Source organism: Teleopsis dalmanni, chromosome 2 (genome assembly GCF_002237135.1).
Source record: "Teleopsis dalmanni isolate 2A chromosome 2, ASM223713v2, whole genome shotgun sequence".
Lineage (NCBI taxonomy): Eukaryota > Metazoa > Arthropoda > Insecta > Diptera > Diopsidae > Teleopsis > Teleopsis dalmanni.
The window spans coordinates 80,449,949-80,467,135 of record NC_051847.1 but is presented as its reverse complement, the minus strand read 5'-3'; the positions used below and the strand labels follow the sequence as shown (position 1 = coordinate 80,467,135).

At 31.0% G+C, this 17,187-nt stretch overlaps 1 protein-coding gene across 1 annotated transcript; it reads right to left on the bottom strand.

The window, feature by feature from the left end:
- Positions 1-16,088: 16,088 nt before the first annotated feature.
- On the bottom strand, positions 16,089-16,559 carry LOC119674914 (the record flags this gene model as incomplete). Its single annotated transcript, XM_038086071.1, has 1 exon — positions 16,089-16,559. A coding segment is annotated over one exon (471 nt), but the record flags the coding sequence as incomplete, so codon positions are not given.
- Between the last annotated feature and the right edge of the window lie 628 nt (positions 16,560-17,187).

Here is a 17,187-nt window from a genome sequence, read left to right as displayed (position 1 = left end):
ATGACCACATAGCATCCACTTGTAAAGCACCGGATAGGAGGAAACTCTGCAGTCAGTGCGGCAAGGAAGGCCACTGTAAATATACTGAAAAATGCCTGTTATGCGAAGAACCACATGCGGCTGGCAGCGCAAAATGCCCGCGCTATCAAGAAGCAGTGCATAGCAAAAAGACATGAAAAGATTACAACTAAATATTAACCACTGTAAAGCTGTCCAAAACCTTCTCTGGCAAACAGTAGCCGAAAATAATGTGGATGTAGTTCTAATATCGGAACCATGCGATAATCGAGTCGCAAAACAGGATGACAAATGCAGAGAGACAAGCGGCAATTCGGATAGTAGGCGGAAAAATTTCCCAGAGTAAGATGCACATGCTAGACAAAATGTATACATGAGGAAAGATGGAAGATCTCTTTAAGGTGAGCTGCTATGCTCCACCAAGATGGTCTCTAGAAGACTTTGAGCGTGTGGTGATTGCAATGGAACTAGAACTATTGGGAAGCGCCCTATTCTCATTACAGTAGATTTTAACGCTTGGTCAACAACCTGCAGCAGTACATACACATGCACAAGAGGAAGACTGGTAGAGGAAACATTTTCCGCAATGGATCTGGTATTGCTGAATACTCCTGGAATTTATACATTTGACTCTGTCAGAAGTAAATCAATAATCTTAGCTTTTGCAGATCGCGTCACAGCAAACAACACAAAATAAAAAGTAAAGGAATCTATTTATATACACAGTGATCACAGGGCTATAATGTTGGAAGTACACAGCACAGTTAAGCTGCGCTGCGTGTACAGCAGAAAAAATTGAAAACATCAGCCTTTAATTCGAAAATTTTTTCTATAGCAAACTGGTCTGAGATACTACTTTCACTTAAAAATCTGAAAGTACCCAATTATTTGTTACGCATTATTCGCAGTTACTTCAACAATCGAATACTGCAGTATGACACAGAAAAAGACAGAAAACAATGCAACATCACTGGCGGAGTCCCACAAGGATCAGTTCTTGGACCCACATTGTGGAATGCTATATACGATGGAGTTCTGAAAATAAGACTTCCCGATAAAGCGACAATAGTTGGATACGCTGATGACATCGCACTAGTAGTGGTAGGAAAAAGACTTGAGCACTTATAATTGGCGGGTATGAAATATTATCACAAGAAGCAATAAAATACCTAAGAGTCATGATGCAAGACTGAACTTCAAACAGCACCTTAAAGCGTAAGCTCTAAGGCAGCGGCAGTGAGTAGTGCTCTAACACAAATTCTTCCTAATATAGGTGGTCCTCAGGGCAAGAAGGTATCTCTTGTCTACGGTCGCGGACTCTACTATATTTTATGCCGCTGCTATATGGGCAGCAGTAAAAAAGCATTAGATACGCCTGGTAGCACAAGTATACAGACGCAGGTACGTGTTGCCTGCGCTTATAGAATAGTCTCTGATGATGCAATCGGCGTCACTGCTGGAAAACTGCCAGCTGACAGAGTTGAGCAGGCAAGGCATAACGCCTACGATAAATCAAAAATTTGATGAACGCGTATATTCATTTAAAGAATGGCAGCAAAAATGGAAGCAGTTCTCTAAGGGACGTTGGAGATATACACTCATTCCCAATATTAAGAAATGGGTGTCAAGAAAACATGGTGAAGTTGACTATAATCTGACTTAAATATTGAGCGGCCACAAAGGCTTTTTAGAATATCTTTACAGATTTCAACTGTCAGATAGTCCATTCTGCTCAAATTGCCACAACGTCGTAGAAAGTGCAGAACATGTAGCCTTTCGCTGCGACCGGTTTAATGAAGAACGGGAAATACTCGTGGAGGCGCTAAGCAGCATTGTACATGAAATGTGCACAAGTAGCTTTAAATGCAAGGCAGTTAATTATGCGACGTCTACGACTTTACGAAGAGTGATATTTCTACAATGATAATGAATATATACAGTATTGAAAACTGTAATGAAATTAAAAAAAAAGAACTGACGTTTGAGCTTCGTGCTCTGGGCGGCCTCTTGACGAAATACCATCGGGGACATCGGAGTGACTTTAGTGGGTTAAAGTTTTGAACTGACTAGGCTTTCGATGCTTTACACCCCGTTAAACAAAAAAAAACAATATGTGTATACATATATATGTCTGTATACTTAAATATATGTATATATTTTCAGTCGTAATTTATCCTTGACAGACTTTCCAACACCGCATTATCAAATCTCAGAATGGTTACAGCCTCCGCGGCGAATTATACAGATCTGAGGTCAATTATTGCCACGGTTGCCACTTGAAAATTTTTTTCTGTACCAAAATTGGTTTAGAAAGGTACCATTTCTTTAAAAAAAAGATTTTTTCGTTCTGCGTTTTCCATAGTGTTATAAATAAACAAAATATAAAATAGTGCAAAGTTGCATTTATAAAAAAAATTAATTGGAAATATCCACAATAAAGTTGGGTCATCAAAAATGTGCCATTTTTTGAACATTAGTACCAAACGAAAAAAAAAAGTACCAATTTTGGTACTAAAGTACCATAAGTGGCAACCGTGATTATTGCTTAGTCTGATAACGTGATAAACACCTTATCGAGGGGCTTTTAGAATACACCTGCAGTTTAGAATGAGTAAAAGTACTTAAATCCACTGGGTCAAATAGCTTCAAAATAATAACAATATATGTATATATATATAAATATATGCATGCATATACATATATTTGTAGGTATGTTGCTCAAACTATTTAATTTATCTAAATACCTTTTAAAACTAATGGTAAGTGCACACTGGTTGGATGAAAACAACCAAATAATCTATATTAACAGAATCGCTAGTCATTATTCAGTATGTCTATGTTTGCATTATATAGAGATGATCCTTTAAACCACATAAGAATTGTAATTTTCAATATCAGTTTTTGTATGAATTCAATATACACCATTGATTTTTCAAAATAAATAACAGATAAAATTTATATTATGACTTCAACATAAAGTAAATAAAATATTAAAATATTGAAATATTGAAAATCTGGTACTGTCAAGTATTCCGGCAGGGTAGTAAAATGATTTTTTATTAAGACAAATTGACACAAAATATACTGAAATAAAAATTTTACCGAAATCGTTATTAATAGAGCAATCCATTTATATTTACTTCCGGAACTTTGAAATGGAGAAACTTGTATTTATTCAGCACTTTCAAAGATATATATATATATATTTACACTAATAAATCTTGAAGTTACATATCTAATATATATGTTGTTCGGAAAGCAATTTCGTTTTTTCCCGACAGAGGATGTAATTGTATTTTTATGCACCCAACTTCACATTTAAGACGTATGATTTGTATATGCTTTAAAACCTCACATGGCAAGGCTTGTGTGTGTAAAATTCCAATTAATAACACAACGATTAATTCGGAAGTCTACTGTCATTAGCTGGACAAACTGAATGATGCACTTCAACAGAAAAGGCCAAAGCTAATGAACAGGAAAGGTGAAGTGTTTCACCAAGACAACACGAGACCTCACACAAGTTTGATCACTCGCGAGAACATTTTACAGCTTGAATGGGATAGAATGCAACACCCACCATATTCTCCAGTCCTGGCATCATCTGATTATTATTTGTTCCGGTCACTCCAAAATTTTTTAAACGGTAAGACCTTCACTTCAAATGAGGAAGTCAAAAACCACCTCGATCACTTTTTGCCAGCAAAGAGCAAAAATTGTATGAGCGTGGAATTATGCTACTACCAGAGAGATAGCAAAAGGTGTTGGACCAGAACGGTCAATATATAATTTAATCAGGTATTTGTTTATTATACGAAAACTGTCCTAATAGGTATTACAATTGATGGTTATTATCATAATTTCGCCTTTTTCAAAAGACTCGATAGCTACCGTATTTCTAAAGCAACAGATCAAATGGCACATTTTGAAGTCTTTTTATATGGATGCATTGACAGTTACTTATGGAATTTTACTATTCCATATATTACAATTGTTGTTAAATACATCTACCAAGTCAAAAATAAAGTCTCTTCACTGAAGGTTGTAAGTACAAAATAGCGTCATCCAAACGTTGTTATTTCACTTTTTATTTGAGCATCCAAATAATCGCTCTACAATGAACTATAAAACTTGTTTCTGTGAGGTTGAGCAATGGAAAGTGTTTATGATGAGTATCTTTGAAATATCGATGTTTTGAAATAAAGTTACCATCGAGATAACCTTGGCGTCAAATAATTAAGGTGGAACTATTGTCAGAAATTCTCCCATGCAGGCATTATATGGTCAACCTGCCTTAATTCTTGCGCCAGCTCCATTTTTAAGGAAGCAAATGAGGTGGCTTAAGTTAGGCTTAAATACTGTAAGCACCATCCAATAGATAAATCGTATCTTTTCCGCACTATTAACAACAGTAATGTTTTACCTTTAGTACATCAGTTCCAATTTCTGTAACAGAAATTGAGAGAAAAGCGCTGAAACCCTAAATATCTCAGCCAGTTGTATTAATTCAGTAGAGGACGACTCTGATATAAATGAATAAGTTTTTCCAAAAATTTGCAGCTGTCTTAATCTACATTTTGATCAGCTGTTACAGTTTTAAGTATTTTGTACAACGTTGCCAGCTGGAGCGCAATCATTTCCCACAAGTTAAGTGTTATGAGAGAGATGTACCTTCTGCTCAAAAAGTACTCGGATTTTGTAAATAAAACACACAAATTAAAATTTTATTCCAAATTTATTTTATATCCTTCAAAATATGCTCCTTCTGAAGCGATACACATATGCCAACACTTAACCCAATCTTCCATACACTTTTCGTAGGCCCGTGAAGGTATGGCTTTTAGTTCCTTCGGCGAATTCTCTTTTACCGATTCAATCGACTCAAAACGCTTACCACGAAGCGGCAATTTGAGTTTCGGAAACAGGAAAAAGTCGCACGGATACAGATCTGGCGAATATGGTGCCTGAGCGATGACAGCGGTGCCATGTTTGGTCAAAAAATCGCGTACAATAAGAATTTTCCATAGTAAAAATCGCTAAATGCACTTGAGGTAATCTCACATTAACAGCTGCTGTAAACAAACTAATTGACAAATGGCGCTCAAATTTGTACCATATGTCAAGAAAGGGTGTACCAACATAACACAAAAAAAATTTTGAAAAAGGTCTATTACTTAAGGAGTAGTTAACAAACAACAAAATCGGGATACTTTTTGACTAGAAGGTACGTCTTTTTTATGAAACAAAAACATTTTAAACTTTTCTTTAAAAAAATGTAAGACAGAGAGATATATATCTAAAATTAGATTTATAAAATTATTACAAAGAGATATATAAATTAAAATTAGTGCATATTTTATTGAATATATATAATATGAAATAATAACACATCGTAGTAAAAGACATCAAAAGGTATACAAGGGCAAGTCAATAACTTGTTAGATAATTAGCCATACAAGAAAAATTTTAGGCCTATTTCATCTCTTTTAACAACTACAGCTAGTGTAGTGTGGTAAACAAACATCTAATATACCTAGACAAGCAATTTAGATTTTGTAGTATATTCCCTTATGTTACCTCTATAGCATAAATAATTATAAAAAGTTACTGTAGGGTTCCAGATAGAAGTGTCAACATTTATAATAAAGGATATATCCAAATACACACACTTATCAGGTAAATTCTCTTCTACTTCATTAAGCTAGTTGCGCGTTCTCAGATGGGCTTTGTTCGTCCGTGCTATGCTTTTGATTTCTACCTTTAAGTCGACTTGATTGTTGAAAATGCAGACTTATAATAGTACAATATATATGTCAAGCGGTGAGATTTAAATATAAGCGATCTGCACATCAACCATATCAGTCTGAATATTGAACAATTTTGTAACAATTTTCTATAACATTAGTTTTTACTCTAAATAGTTCAATTCTAACTGGGTACTGCAAATGTCTGGATTTTAGTTTTGTAGTATTATTTTTTTTACACAGTCCAAGCAGTACATTAAGCCAGGGTACACGCTAAAAAGCAAGATCAAAGACAAAAACGCACTAATGTACAAAATATATTATAAAAATACTATTCAAAAATATTAATGTTATTTCTCAGTGTATTTTTTTATTGAAATTTGATGACTTGTTTAGCACTGCAGAGCAGTTAGAAGGACCAACACCGAGCACCGGCAAGTATCAGACGCAGTGTTAGCACCAGCAGCAATAATAACAACAACAACAATATTACATTTGCAAATATTTGAAATACAATACCCAAAATCAAAATAAACGGATGAAAGAACTGCCTTAGCAATATTTATATGTGCGACAAACAACGTCACTTAGGACTACTGGATTTACCAAAAATATCGCAGACCAACTAGCACTGAAGATACAAAAAAGTGCATAAAAACTAAAACAAGTGTGAACGGATTTGGAACTCAAATCTCAAATTTAATTCAGATTTCGTAATATACGAAGCTATGTATTCATTTTTCAGAAAAAAAAAACCAAACTTAATAAAAATTCCTGGTAGATGCAAAAGGGATTTGTTGGAAGGAGTGAGTATTCACTCAGCAAAATCTGGGCACTTTTATTCAAGAAAGCCGACGTGTGAATTTTTTTCTTTCCTTTTTTTGTAACTTTACTGCTGTTATTGTATTGTTTAACTTTAAGCGACGCATTTGTCGTATCGCATTAAGCCACATTTTAAGCCAAATTTAAATAATCCTGACGCAAACAGTTTGACCATTTACCATAATAAAGCCATGGTACCATAATAAGGCGCTGGACGGCTTTCGCATTGTTCTTTGTTGGCAAAACAAATAAAGCAATTCATTTGCATTTATGTTGACTATATTTATTTTAAATTAACCAATCCAATAAAGTTAATAAACAATGTATATTAATTTAATCAAAAGTTACTGTTGTCAAATAAAATACATTTTTCTCGAAGCCACCATACCTAAATTGAAAATATTTTTTTTTAATATCCAATTTTAATTATAGTTGACATAATTTTAAAATTAAAAATATTAACTTGTTATAACTTAACAGCCTACAATACATCAACTGACGCTATCGAGTACTATAAGAGTTATATGCATAAGATAAGAGTTATGCATATGTCCATAACACTTATCCAGTTCATTTATACTTATAGATGCAAATTCTAAATTTCTTATATTGTATATTGCAAGCTTCTGAGATTCTAAAAATCAACTTGTGCAGACATCTATAGAACTGAAGGAGTTGATTCGCAACATGACAATTATAAGGTTTGATATGACTTATACAATGCGGACTTCGAAAACAATGCGGATCCAAAAAAAAATGGTGGACTGAAACACTTCAAAAAATGGTTGAGAATGAATAAAAGAAGAAGAACATCTGAAACGATGAAGTGTAAATAAATAATTAGTTAACCTTTAAGTAAGTTGCAGACTTCGATGCATTCAAGTTATGAAAAAAGAAGAGATCCTTTTATAAAAATTTTAAGCAACAGCTTCTCATACTTCTTCAACACTTGCGTGTTCCGACGAAAGCCCGTGCCATCAATGCCGCATTTTCCAGTTTAGCAAAACTAGCGAAGCAAATGAGTGACTGTTGTGACAAATGAGAAAAAATAAAAGTGCATCATGTCAAAAACAAAATGTCCTGAGCATATTGGACCCTTCATTACAATTATAACTTCAAAGTTGTAAAAGACTTTGTTTATTTGGGAGCCAGCGTGAACACCAAAAATGACTTCAGCCTAGAGATTCAACGAAAAATCACTTTTACCAACAGATTTTACTTCGGGCTAAACAGACAATTGAGAAATAATTGCCACTTTTGACAAACAAAAATCACGCCCACAAGTCTCATATCTCATACCTGTTCTGCTGCATGGTGCACAAGATTAGACAATTATTAACATTGATGAGAATATATTAAAAACGTTTGAGAGAAAAAAAAACTTCTTTGGAAGATCTATGGGCCCTTACATGTTGGCGTCAAGTATCGAATTAGATTGAACGATGAGCTGTATGACCTATACCGCGAGATTAATATAGTTAAGCGCAGAACAATGTAGCAGCTTTGCTGGCTTTTCATTCCATGCGAATGGAAAGAAGTGTTTCAACTGGAAAGGTGCAGGTGAAAAAACGGAGGAGGACATTCGGTTGAAAGATAAGGTAACCAACGATTTGAAATGCACTCCATACGATCAACTGCTGGATGACGGAGGCTACTGGACGCGGTCAAATACAACTAACGTCTGTAATGGCCAACTAGGAAAAAGAAAACCTTTTTATCTTTATAAATATTGCTTATGTAGGTCTTTTGTCTTTAAATTAGAGTAATTTTCAAATAAAGTTGTTATTTTTTGTTATAATTAAATATTATGAATATATATAATTTTTCTATTTTCGGTTCTTAGAGGTTTAGTACATAAGTTATTACTTTGTAAGTCTACAAATAAATCTTTTCCTATACTTATACTGAATTTTTTCAATATTCAGTTAACATTTAAAATTATATATGAACTATCTGCCTTGTAGAGATTTTTATGATGTAGTTTATCAAAACATAAGTCAATTAAAAATCAAATTCTAGTAAAAGCTTAACTTATAATATATTAAAATAAACAAGATTAAATTGAAATCAAGATCAAAATCTATTTTACAATAGAATAACTTCTTATAGATAGAATAGAATATAAATTAAATATCTGAATAGAACAGTCAACTTCTGCTCTATTATAAAACAAAAGAAAATAGAACCAAAAAGTGCCATGTAACTGCCAAAAATCATATCTTTATATTTCATCTTTAATAAACATGAAAAAGAAATAATTTCACACAATGTTTATATAGAAAACCTCTGCGTAAGGCTTACAATGTATTGTAACATTGCAATGTTATTAACATTTTTTATACATTTGATAGTAACATTATAACAAAAATAAAAGTTTACATACATGTATTAAAAAATATCACTTACTTGGTTCATAATGTTGTGTAGCTTTCAATACAATAATTTGTTACAATTGTTTTAGTTGCATTGATCTCAAAATTTTGTTGCTATGATTATTGTTTTTAAATTAAATTATTTAATACAGAAACCTAAATTATTCAGGAAGAAATAATTGCCGACTTACTGATTTTTTTATTTAAGATATTATCTAATATTAAAATATTACAACACATAACACATATGTACGTAGGTATGCATGAGATCAACTTTAGTTTTATTTCTGCATCATTTTGCTGCATATTTTTCGATTATTTGTAGTACATATAATAAATTATTTTTTATGTCATGAATTAATTTTTTTTAACAAACACTTCACTATATAAATCATTTTAAATTATATTATACATTTAAACATTTATTTAAAATATTAATTATGTTTATACCTTTCAGAACTTTTTTAATTTTTGCACTTTTAAATTGCTTCAACTTTTCGAAACACTAATCACTTACTAATATTTTAAATAAAACAAACATTACCGTTGGCTTGAAATATTTGATATATGGAACAATGATATACATAAGAACGAAATGAAATGAAAACATTGTATTTTTTGGTTATCGTTATAATAAAGTACATGTGCTTACAAAAGCCAGTGCACTAAGTAAGCTTTCTTGCAACAAACACCCCTAAACTGACAAAATAGTCAAACGGTTTATTTTTCTTATAGAGACGAATAAAAATAGAACGAATGTAAAGAGGATAAATAAATGACTCAATAAAGCTGTACTTTTGTATTGTAAATGAATTTAAAAAAAAATACGCTATGTTGTTTTTGCAATTTTTATATTTTCGTTGACTTGAAACATATTTTAATGGCTCATTAAGCTTAGTTTAAAATTTAAATTAACAGTGATAAAAAGTTTTTTCTTGATTTCGGTAATAATTTTATGTGTTTTGTTAAAAATATATAAAGTACTCAAGAATATTTAAAATATTTCTAATTTTCAAGTCAAATTAAAAATAAGTTAATAAGTGTAAATATAATAATCAAATTATATATAATATTAATTCAAAAAAATTCAATGTATTATTAATAAATAATATTTAATTGTAATTAATGAAATTAATAAATCAATATACAAATTAGTAATTAATAAATAATAAATAACTAACGTGCTAGAAAGACTAATATAACATTAAAATGTATGTATAAACATAATCAAATATACATAAGTACTAAGTAAGCTTCATACAAAATAATGGGCAAAAACAATTTAGTTAATATTGTATAAGTAATATTGAACAAATTGTAAAATTATTAAATACATATGCACATTCATACCTATACACAATATGCAAAAATATTGTAAAACAATATTGTAAAGCCTATTGTACATACATATGTATTTGATCTAAAAAATATACGACTATAGTATTTGCGTGCAATATTTAAATGTGAAATTCTTGTGTTGAAGTAAATATTCAACAAAATTTAAAACATTTAAAATTATGATACAAAAGTTCATGTATCATGCATATATGTATGTACATAAGTATAGTATGTATATATACATAAATAAAGTTTAAATAAGTAGTTGACTACGATAGAAAACTATTAATTGCACAATAAAAAGCATTTCAAAACATATATTCAACATCAGTACAACAACAACAGCACCAAATATCGTAGTAGAATTAAAAAACAAGTAAGTGATGTTATTTTACAGTTTTTTTCTTGATTTCAATTATAATTAAATTCCATTTAAAAAAGCTCTCTATCAAAGAATCTAACATTCTTTGTTTTTATGTTATAGCAAGCAATACAACTGTAGTACGTATGTTAAGTGGTATGTTACATTGTACACATATGTTAATATTGTACATATGTTATGTTAAACATATGTTAAATTGTTTATTAAAATGTATACATAGGTATAAATAAGGAGAGAACTAACAAATTGATTCGGTCTTAGATTCAATAATAAGCTTATACCCTTCATTTATGAGTATATTACGGAATATACTAGTATATTATATTTGTCAATATGTATTTAGTAGGTTGATCTCTATCATCGTGTAAAATGTAATCCAAAATATTTTTGATAAATATGGCATTTGATTTAAAGATCCCTATCTATATATTTAAATCAATGTTATTGGATGACTATAATAAATTTTTTCTATAAATAAAAGATCCCTGTCTATATATTTGAATGAATGTAACTTGATTATTATAATAAATATTTCACATATATGTATAATAGTATTCGAAAAGAAGCATATATTTTTATATAAGCTCGAACAAAGTTACAATTTAATGGATCATGTGTTTAATGTTGTTCTAAAGGTTTGCCTTTTTGCAATATATATTATTTAGCAATCACTAAACGTGTTCAAACTGTGCAAAACTTACCACAAAAATTATGACAATTTTTCATATCGTATCTTCGTCAATTATTGGATTTATTTTTGCTTGGTGAATGCAAATGTGAAAAAACAAAATTGTCGAAAATTATCAAATCTGAGGTAGTGAAAATCTACAAGTACCTGTCCGAAAACCATTGTATCCACGAAAAGTCGCTGTATATTACGTCGTTTGGTGGGCAATTCTTATTGATCTACCCTTTTTTGAAATTAACAAATGTATGATACAATGCTTCAATTCTTATTACTATAGTCAGACAATTGCTATCGTCACATAATTAATTACTATAGTCATAAAAAGTTTTTATGTCAAATTGAAGATATAGTTGTAAAAGATTTGACTTTATTGCGCGAAAAATTTCTTTGACGAAACTTTTGTAATCTGAATTGGCAAAGATCATTCGATTTTACATTTCTGAATTTTTTTGTAATATAATTCCAAGGATTATGAATTTCAAACTCTAAACACTTTGAAATGAACATCCGTCAAGTGATGACTCACTTATTACCAAATTTATGTCGACGAATCATTGATAATTATATGAAAGGGACCAAGTACTTGAAGCCATTCAATGAATTCAGTTGAATGACGTTGTATGCCACATTCAATAACAAAATCCAAAAAATGTATTATTACTATGTATTCACTATGTCCCGCAAATTCATTGAAAGGTGCACGAAATGAACGATTGCTTTACAAAATTTTCAAAATTGCGAGAACACCTCTGTTGCAGAGGTGTTCTCTTTAACAGCTTTAAACAGCTGTTTTTGCGGCACACCACATCCACAGAAGAAGCAACAGATGTCAAAACAGCTGTTTTTTTTGTTGCAAGCATAACAAGAGTGCAACCAATTGTTAGAAGCTTTCTGCTTGTATTTTGTTATTGTTCATTGCAAGCTCACGCAATCTGTGCATTTTGTGTACCTTGTAAAGAGTTTGCAAGACGAAATGAATACTCCGATTAAAGTTTGGTCAAGGTCTTATCCCAAATGTGTTTTATTCATGTTTTCTTTTCGAATCACATAATAAATAACACTTTACCTTGCTCTTGCTCCTAGAAACCTTATACTTCAGTAAAAATAATTGAAAGAGCGAAAGATTAAAAGTTTTTCAATTATTTGATCCTCATAGCAAATCAAATGTATTAATTACAAAAACAAAATGAAGTTATTAGTGAATATTTGCCATCAACAGATTTATTGAAATTTTTACAAGTTAAATTTTTTATATATTTATAAAAAGGAGGAATACCTATATTGAATTTCTCAATTTGTTTGTAACGGGATTGACGACATACCAAGAAAAAAATATAACCCATTAATATTTTTGATCAACATGACAGATTAAGTGATTTGATTATGTGATTATTAGATAGAGTAATAAATGGCATTTGAAAATTGTGTGGCGATGTGGTATACCTTCTTACTTAATTGACTATTACAGATTTGATACGTGCTTGACCGCATTCAGTAGCTTCCTTCAACCAGCTAGTAGCTTGCTGACGTCAGTTAATAGCACCGAGTGTCTTCATATCGTTGATCAGCCGGTCATTCCACCGAATAACTGAACATTTTCAATCGCGATTTACACCAACAGAGGCCTAATGACAATATTTCAGAGCTCCCACGAAGTTAATAAAAACTCCGATACGACGAGCCTCAAGATAAATATATAAAGTTATTTATTTCGATTTTTTATTCTTGTTTATTTACAACAATCTTCGTCCGAATGAGTTCGACATAATTTTGACAGCAAGTGAATGTACACCATTCATGAATCATGTCGTCGGATCTAGGACAGACTATATCATATGTAACTAATTCGAATATTTTTTCCTGCTTTTTCGTTGCATATTTCGAAAACTTTATATGCAGTTACAATTTAAAATTCATTTCACTAATTCGATAACGATAACTGCCGAAAATTTAATTAAAGCTCATAACTTCATCTCAAAATAATACTCCATAAACACAATTAATTACTGACACTCTTTGTCATAATAAACCAACAGAAACCGTAACAACGAAACTGTTTAATCTTTTCAAAGAAAAAAATTGCCTTATCATATTTCCACTTAAAATTAAAAAAATTGAAAAAAATTGAAAAAACCAACAACAACGAGTAATTTGAAATAGTTTTAAATAGTAGAAAATTGTATTTTGTTAATTGAAAATGGCATAAATTTTTTCCTATTCAAGTATCTGCCACACACAAAGCCCATACAACCGAGACCTGGCATATAGCCGTAAATAGGCCAAAATAAATAAAAAAAAAATGAAACAAAAATAACCCAGTCAAGTGCTCAACCTCAGCAAGCACTTGACATTTATAATAAAATTTCGTTACAACTTGAAAAGCGTTAAATTTGAAATTTTCAAGTATCTCCGCTGGAATCTTTTCTACAAAGATATCAAATTGGTCAAGCATAAATACTGTGATACTGAGTATAATACATTAACGAAACGAACTAGTTCTGTCCAATGGAATAGACACAGATCTTAAAGGTTTAAAGAGAAACAACATCGAAGGTAGACGAGATATCAAGATATAGGAAATTACTCAACAAAGTTGTAAATTTTTTATAAAAAATGTAAAAATAGTTAAAAAATTAGTTGTCTTTTAAAAAGAAGTTTCATTATTTCATAAAAGTTCGAGTTCAATTTGAACTCAATATTTTAAACATTATACTAAATATAAAAAATGATATAAAAAGACTTAACAGTTTTAACTCCTTCTCTATTAAAGTATAGTCTTGTGAAAAACAACATTTATAATTACCATCAAGAAGGCCCGACTTTAACTAAAATTTTTCTTATAAGCTAACTTATCAATTGCTTGCCAAAAAAATAAAGTATCTATCAAGTAAAACTAGCACTAAGAATGTTTCTACTCTTCAATGTCAAGTGCACATGAAAGCATAAAAAACTTTTTTCTTAACCTAATACAAAAAAAACACAATTTTCTTAACTTTCTGAACTTTAGTCGTTAAGACTATATCATTTACAAGTACTATAATGAGCCAAAGCCTCTGCAATGAAAAGTCAAAAACTTCAGAATAAAAAGCTATGATATACACAGACGACAGAAAATGAAACACTACTAATAAAATAGCGTTATTAACCCATTTCGATTTCTTGACCTATGACGATTACTCGCACAGCAAAAGTTCCAACAGCAACCTAAGTAGATAACTGCAATCAAATACATACAAGACATAGTGTGCTTCTATGTCCTGTCTGTCATACAAGCCGTCCATAACACTTTTTAAACTAATATTCATAGTGTGCTTCTATATCCTGTCCTTCATACAAGTTATCCCTAACACCTGTTATACTAAAACGGTTACTATTAACCATCTTTTACCTCTATTATAATAACAAGAATACGTTTAGCTATTGCTAACCTATATTATAATAACACGGTTACTCTTAACCATTCATAACCTCTATTATAATGAAGTTAATGCTAATTATAATGGAACTAAAAGCACTGCAGATTTAGATCACAAGATCACAAATGATCTTAGAATGAAGTAGAAATCTTGTGTAAAATGCTCTTGCATTACCTTTTCTACTTTCGAAAATGTTGCCCTCTATACCATGATAAATATTAACAATAACAGTTCAAGAAACCAAAATTGACAGGCCTTTCAACATCATTTTCATACAATCCATCCAAATAACAAAGACCTACATTTATCTGGATGAACTTCGCAGAAATAAATCTCATTGCTCTTACGTCTAAGAATCGGATACACCTCTACATCACATAGATAGCCCATAGAAATCTTCCAGCTTTTTCGGTGGCCCAATTTCACTTCTTCACTTCCTTGATTAGTGCGGCATTTTATCTGTTTGAAGATAATGTCATTTTGGGCCCATTTCTATCATCCAAGCCTATATCGTATCCTTCAACAAATTCCTAGTAGAAGTTTGAAACCTAAATTTTATAATAATTTTAAGTCTCCCTCATTTATTTCCTTTATCTGTTTTTAAACACCATATTATTATCCACTATCTTATTTTATAAACTTTACAATTCGTATTTGTTATTATTAAAGTCCACATTAGTCTTTCACTTAACCATTTTTTTATTCGAAAACTCAAAGGCCTCTGTAACCAGTACTGTTCTGTCTCCAATTTATAATATTTTAAAAGCTATTTACTTACTCACTTATTGCTGTCCTTTTCTCCTAATAGCACATAAGGCCTCAAATAAATATATATATATAAATATATAACATATGTTATGTCTATAAGAATTTTTTTAAACATTTTTTGCTTTCATGACCGAAACTTTTATTAATAATTTTGTTTATGAAATAGACTAATTGTTTAAAATTAGTTTTTCAAAAAATTTTTATTTATTCTCTGAAGTACCCTGAAAATGTTTACAGAATATAGTCGAAATATTGCTGTAATTAAAAAAGTTTTTAAAGTTGTAAATGTATTATTTTACAATTGACCAATTAGCCTGTTTCAAAAACAAAATTATTAATAAATAATTTTTTATTAATATTAACCGATATCGATAATGGGAGAGCTAATCCACTAAGTTACTGTAAATACTGCGAAGTGCTTCTTCCACGAACAACTTTCGTTGGATTTGGCTCGTCTTCGAAGACCCACACTGTCGATTGCTGTTTTGTTTCGACCTCATATCTTACGTATAGATCCATAATTCGTCACCTGTAACGATCTTAAAAACGTCTTTTGAAGTACCGCGGTCGTATTTTTTCAACATTTCTTTGCACCAATGGACACGACCCCTTTTTTTGAGCGATTATCAAATTGTGCGGGATCCAACGAGAACAAACCTTTCTTACGGCCAGGTGTTCATGCAATATTGAATGTGTAATGGTGGGAGAAATGCCCAAGGATGCCTCTATCTCACGGTATGTCACATGACGATCTTGCATTATCAGTTCGCTCACGGCTTCAATGTTCTCTGGCACAACGGCCGTTTTTGGACGACGTTCACGGAATTCGTCGTTGAGCAAGCGTCGGCCACGATTGAATTCATTAAAACAGTTTTTCACAGTGCTATAGGATGGTGGTTCATCACCATACAAAGATTTAAGTTCATCAATGCACTCTTGTCGTGATAACCCACGTCGAAAGTTGTGAAAAATGATCGCACGAAAATGTTCTCGTGTTAATTTCATTTTTTGGCCGAGATGAATTTTTCAAGTCTCTGTAAATAAAACAATTCGCAATTTAATGACAACACGTTCTGAGTGATGTTATGCTAAAAAATGTCAACCTTTCCAATGGAAATGTCAGATTGCACCTGGCAACACTTAGTGTTGCCTAGGCCAGAAATATATATAGCAGCCCTCATATCAAAATATATAGAAAGGAATAAACCAAGGTGATACTTAACCAATGTTTTTGATGTAGTATCCACGATTATTTCTCGTAACATTATAAATGGTTTATAGAAGAGTAAATTATGTACTTTTTTATTCAATTCATTTATTATTTGGTCGTCTATATTTAATAACTTTAGATTTCATTTCTTAATAAATGAATTCATATTTAAATTGTTTTTTCATTTAATTCATATTTAGTTCTTATTTAGGCCACATATGTTATTAATACTTAAGATCTATATATCTATCCTGATGAAACTCGTTTTCGTTTACTTCTACTTAAACGAAATAAATCACTTTTTTAATTACAATAAAAACAAAAAATGAAGTTCCTGGTCATTTGAAAAAGGTTAAAAATAATTCATCCCGTTTGCGCTGATGATTCTTATAAGAATAAATTGATTCTTTCGTATATTATATTTTTAAC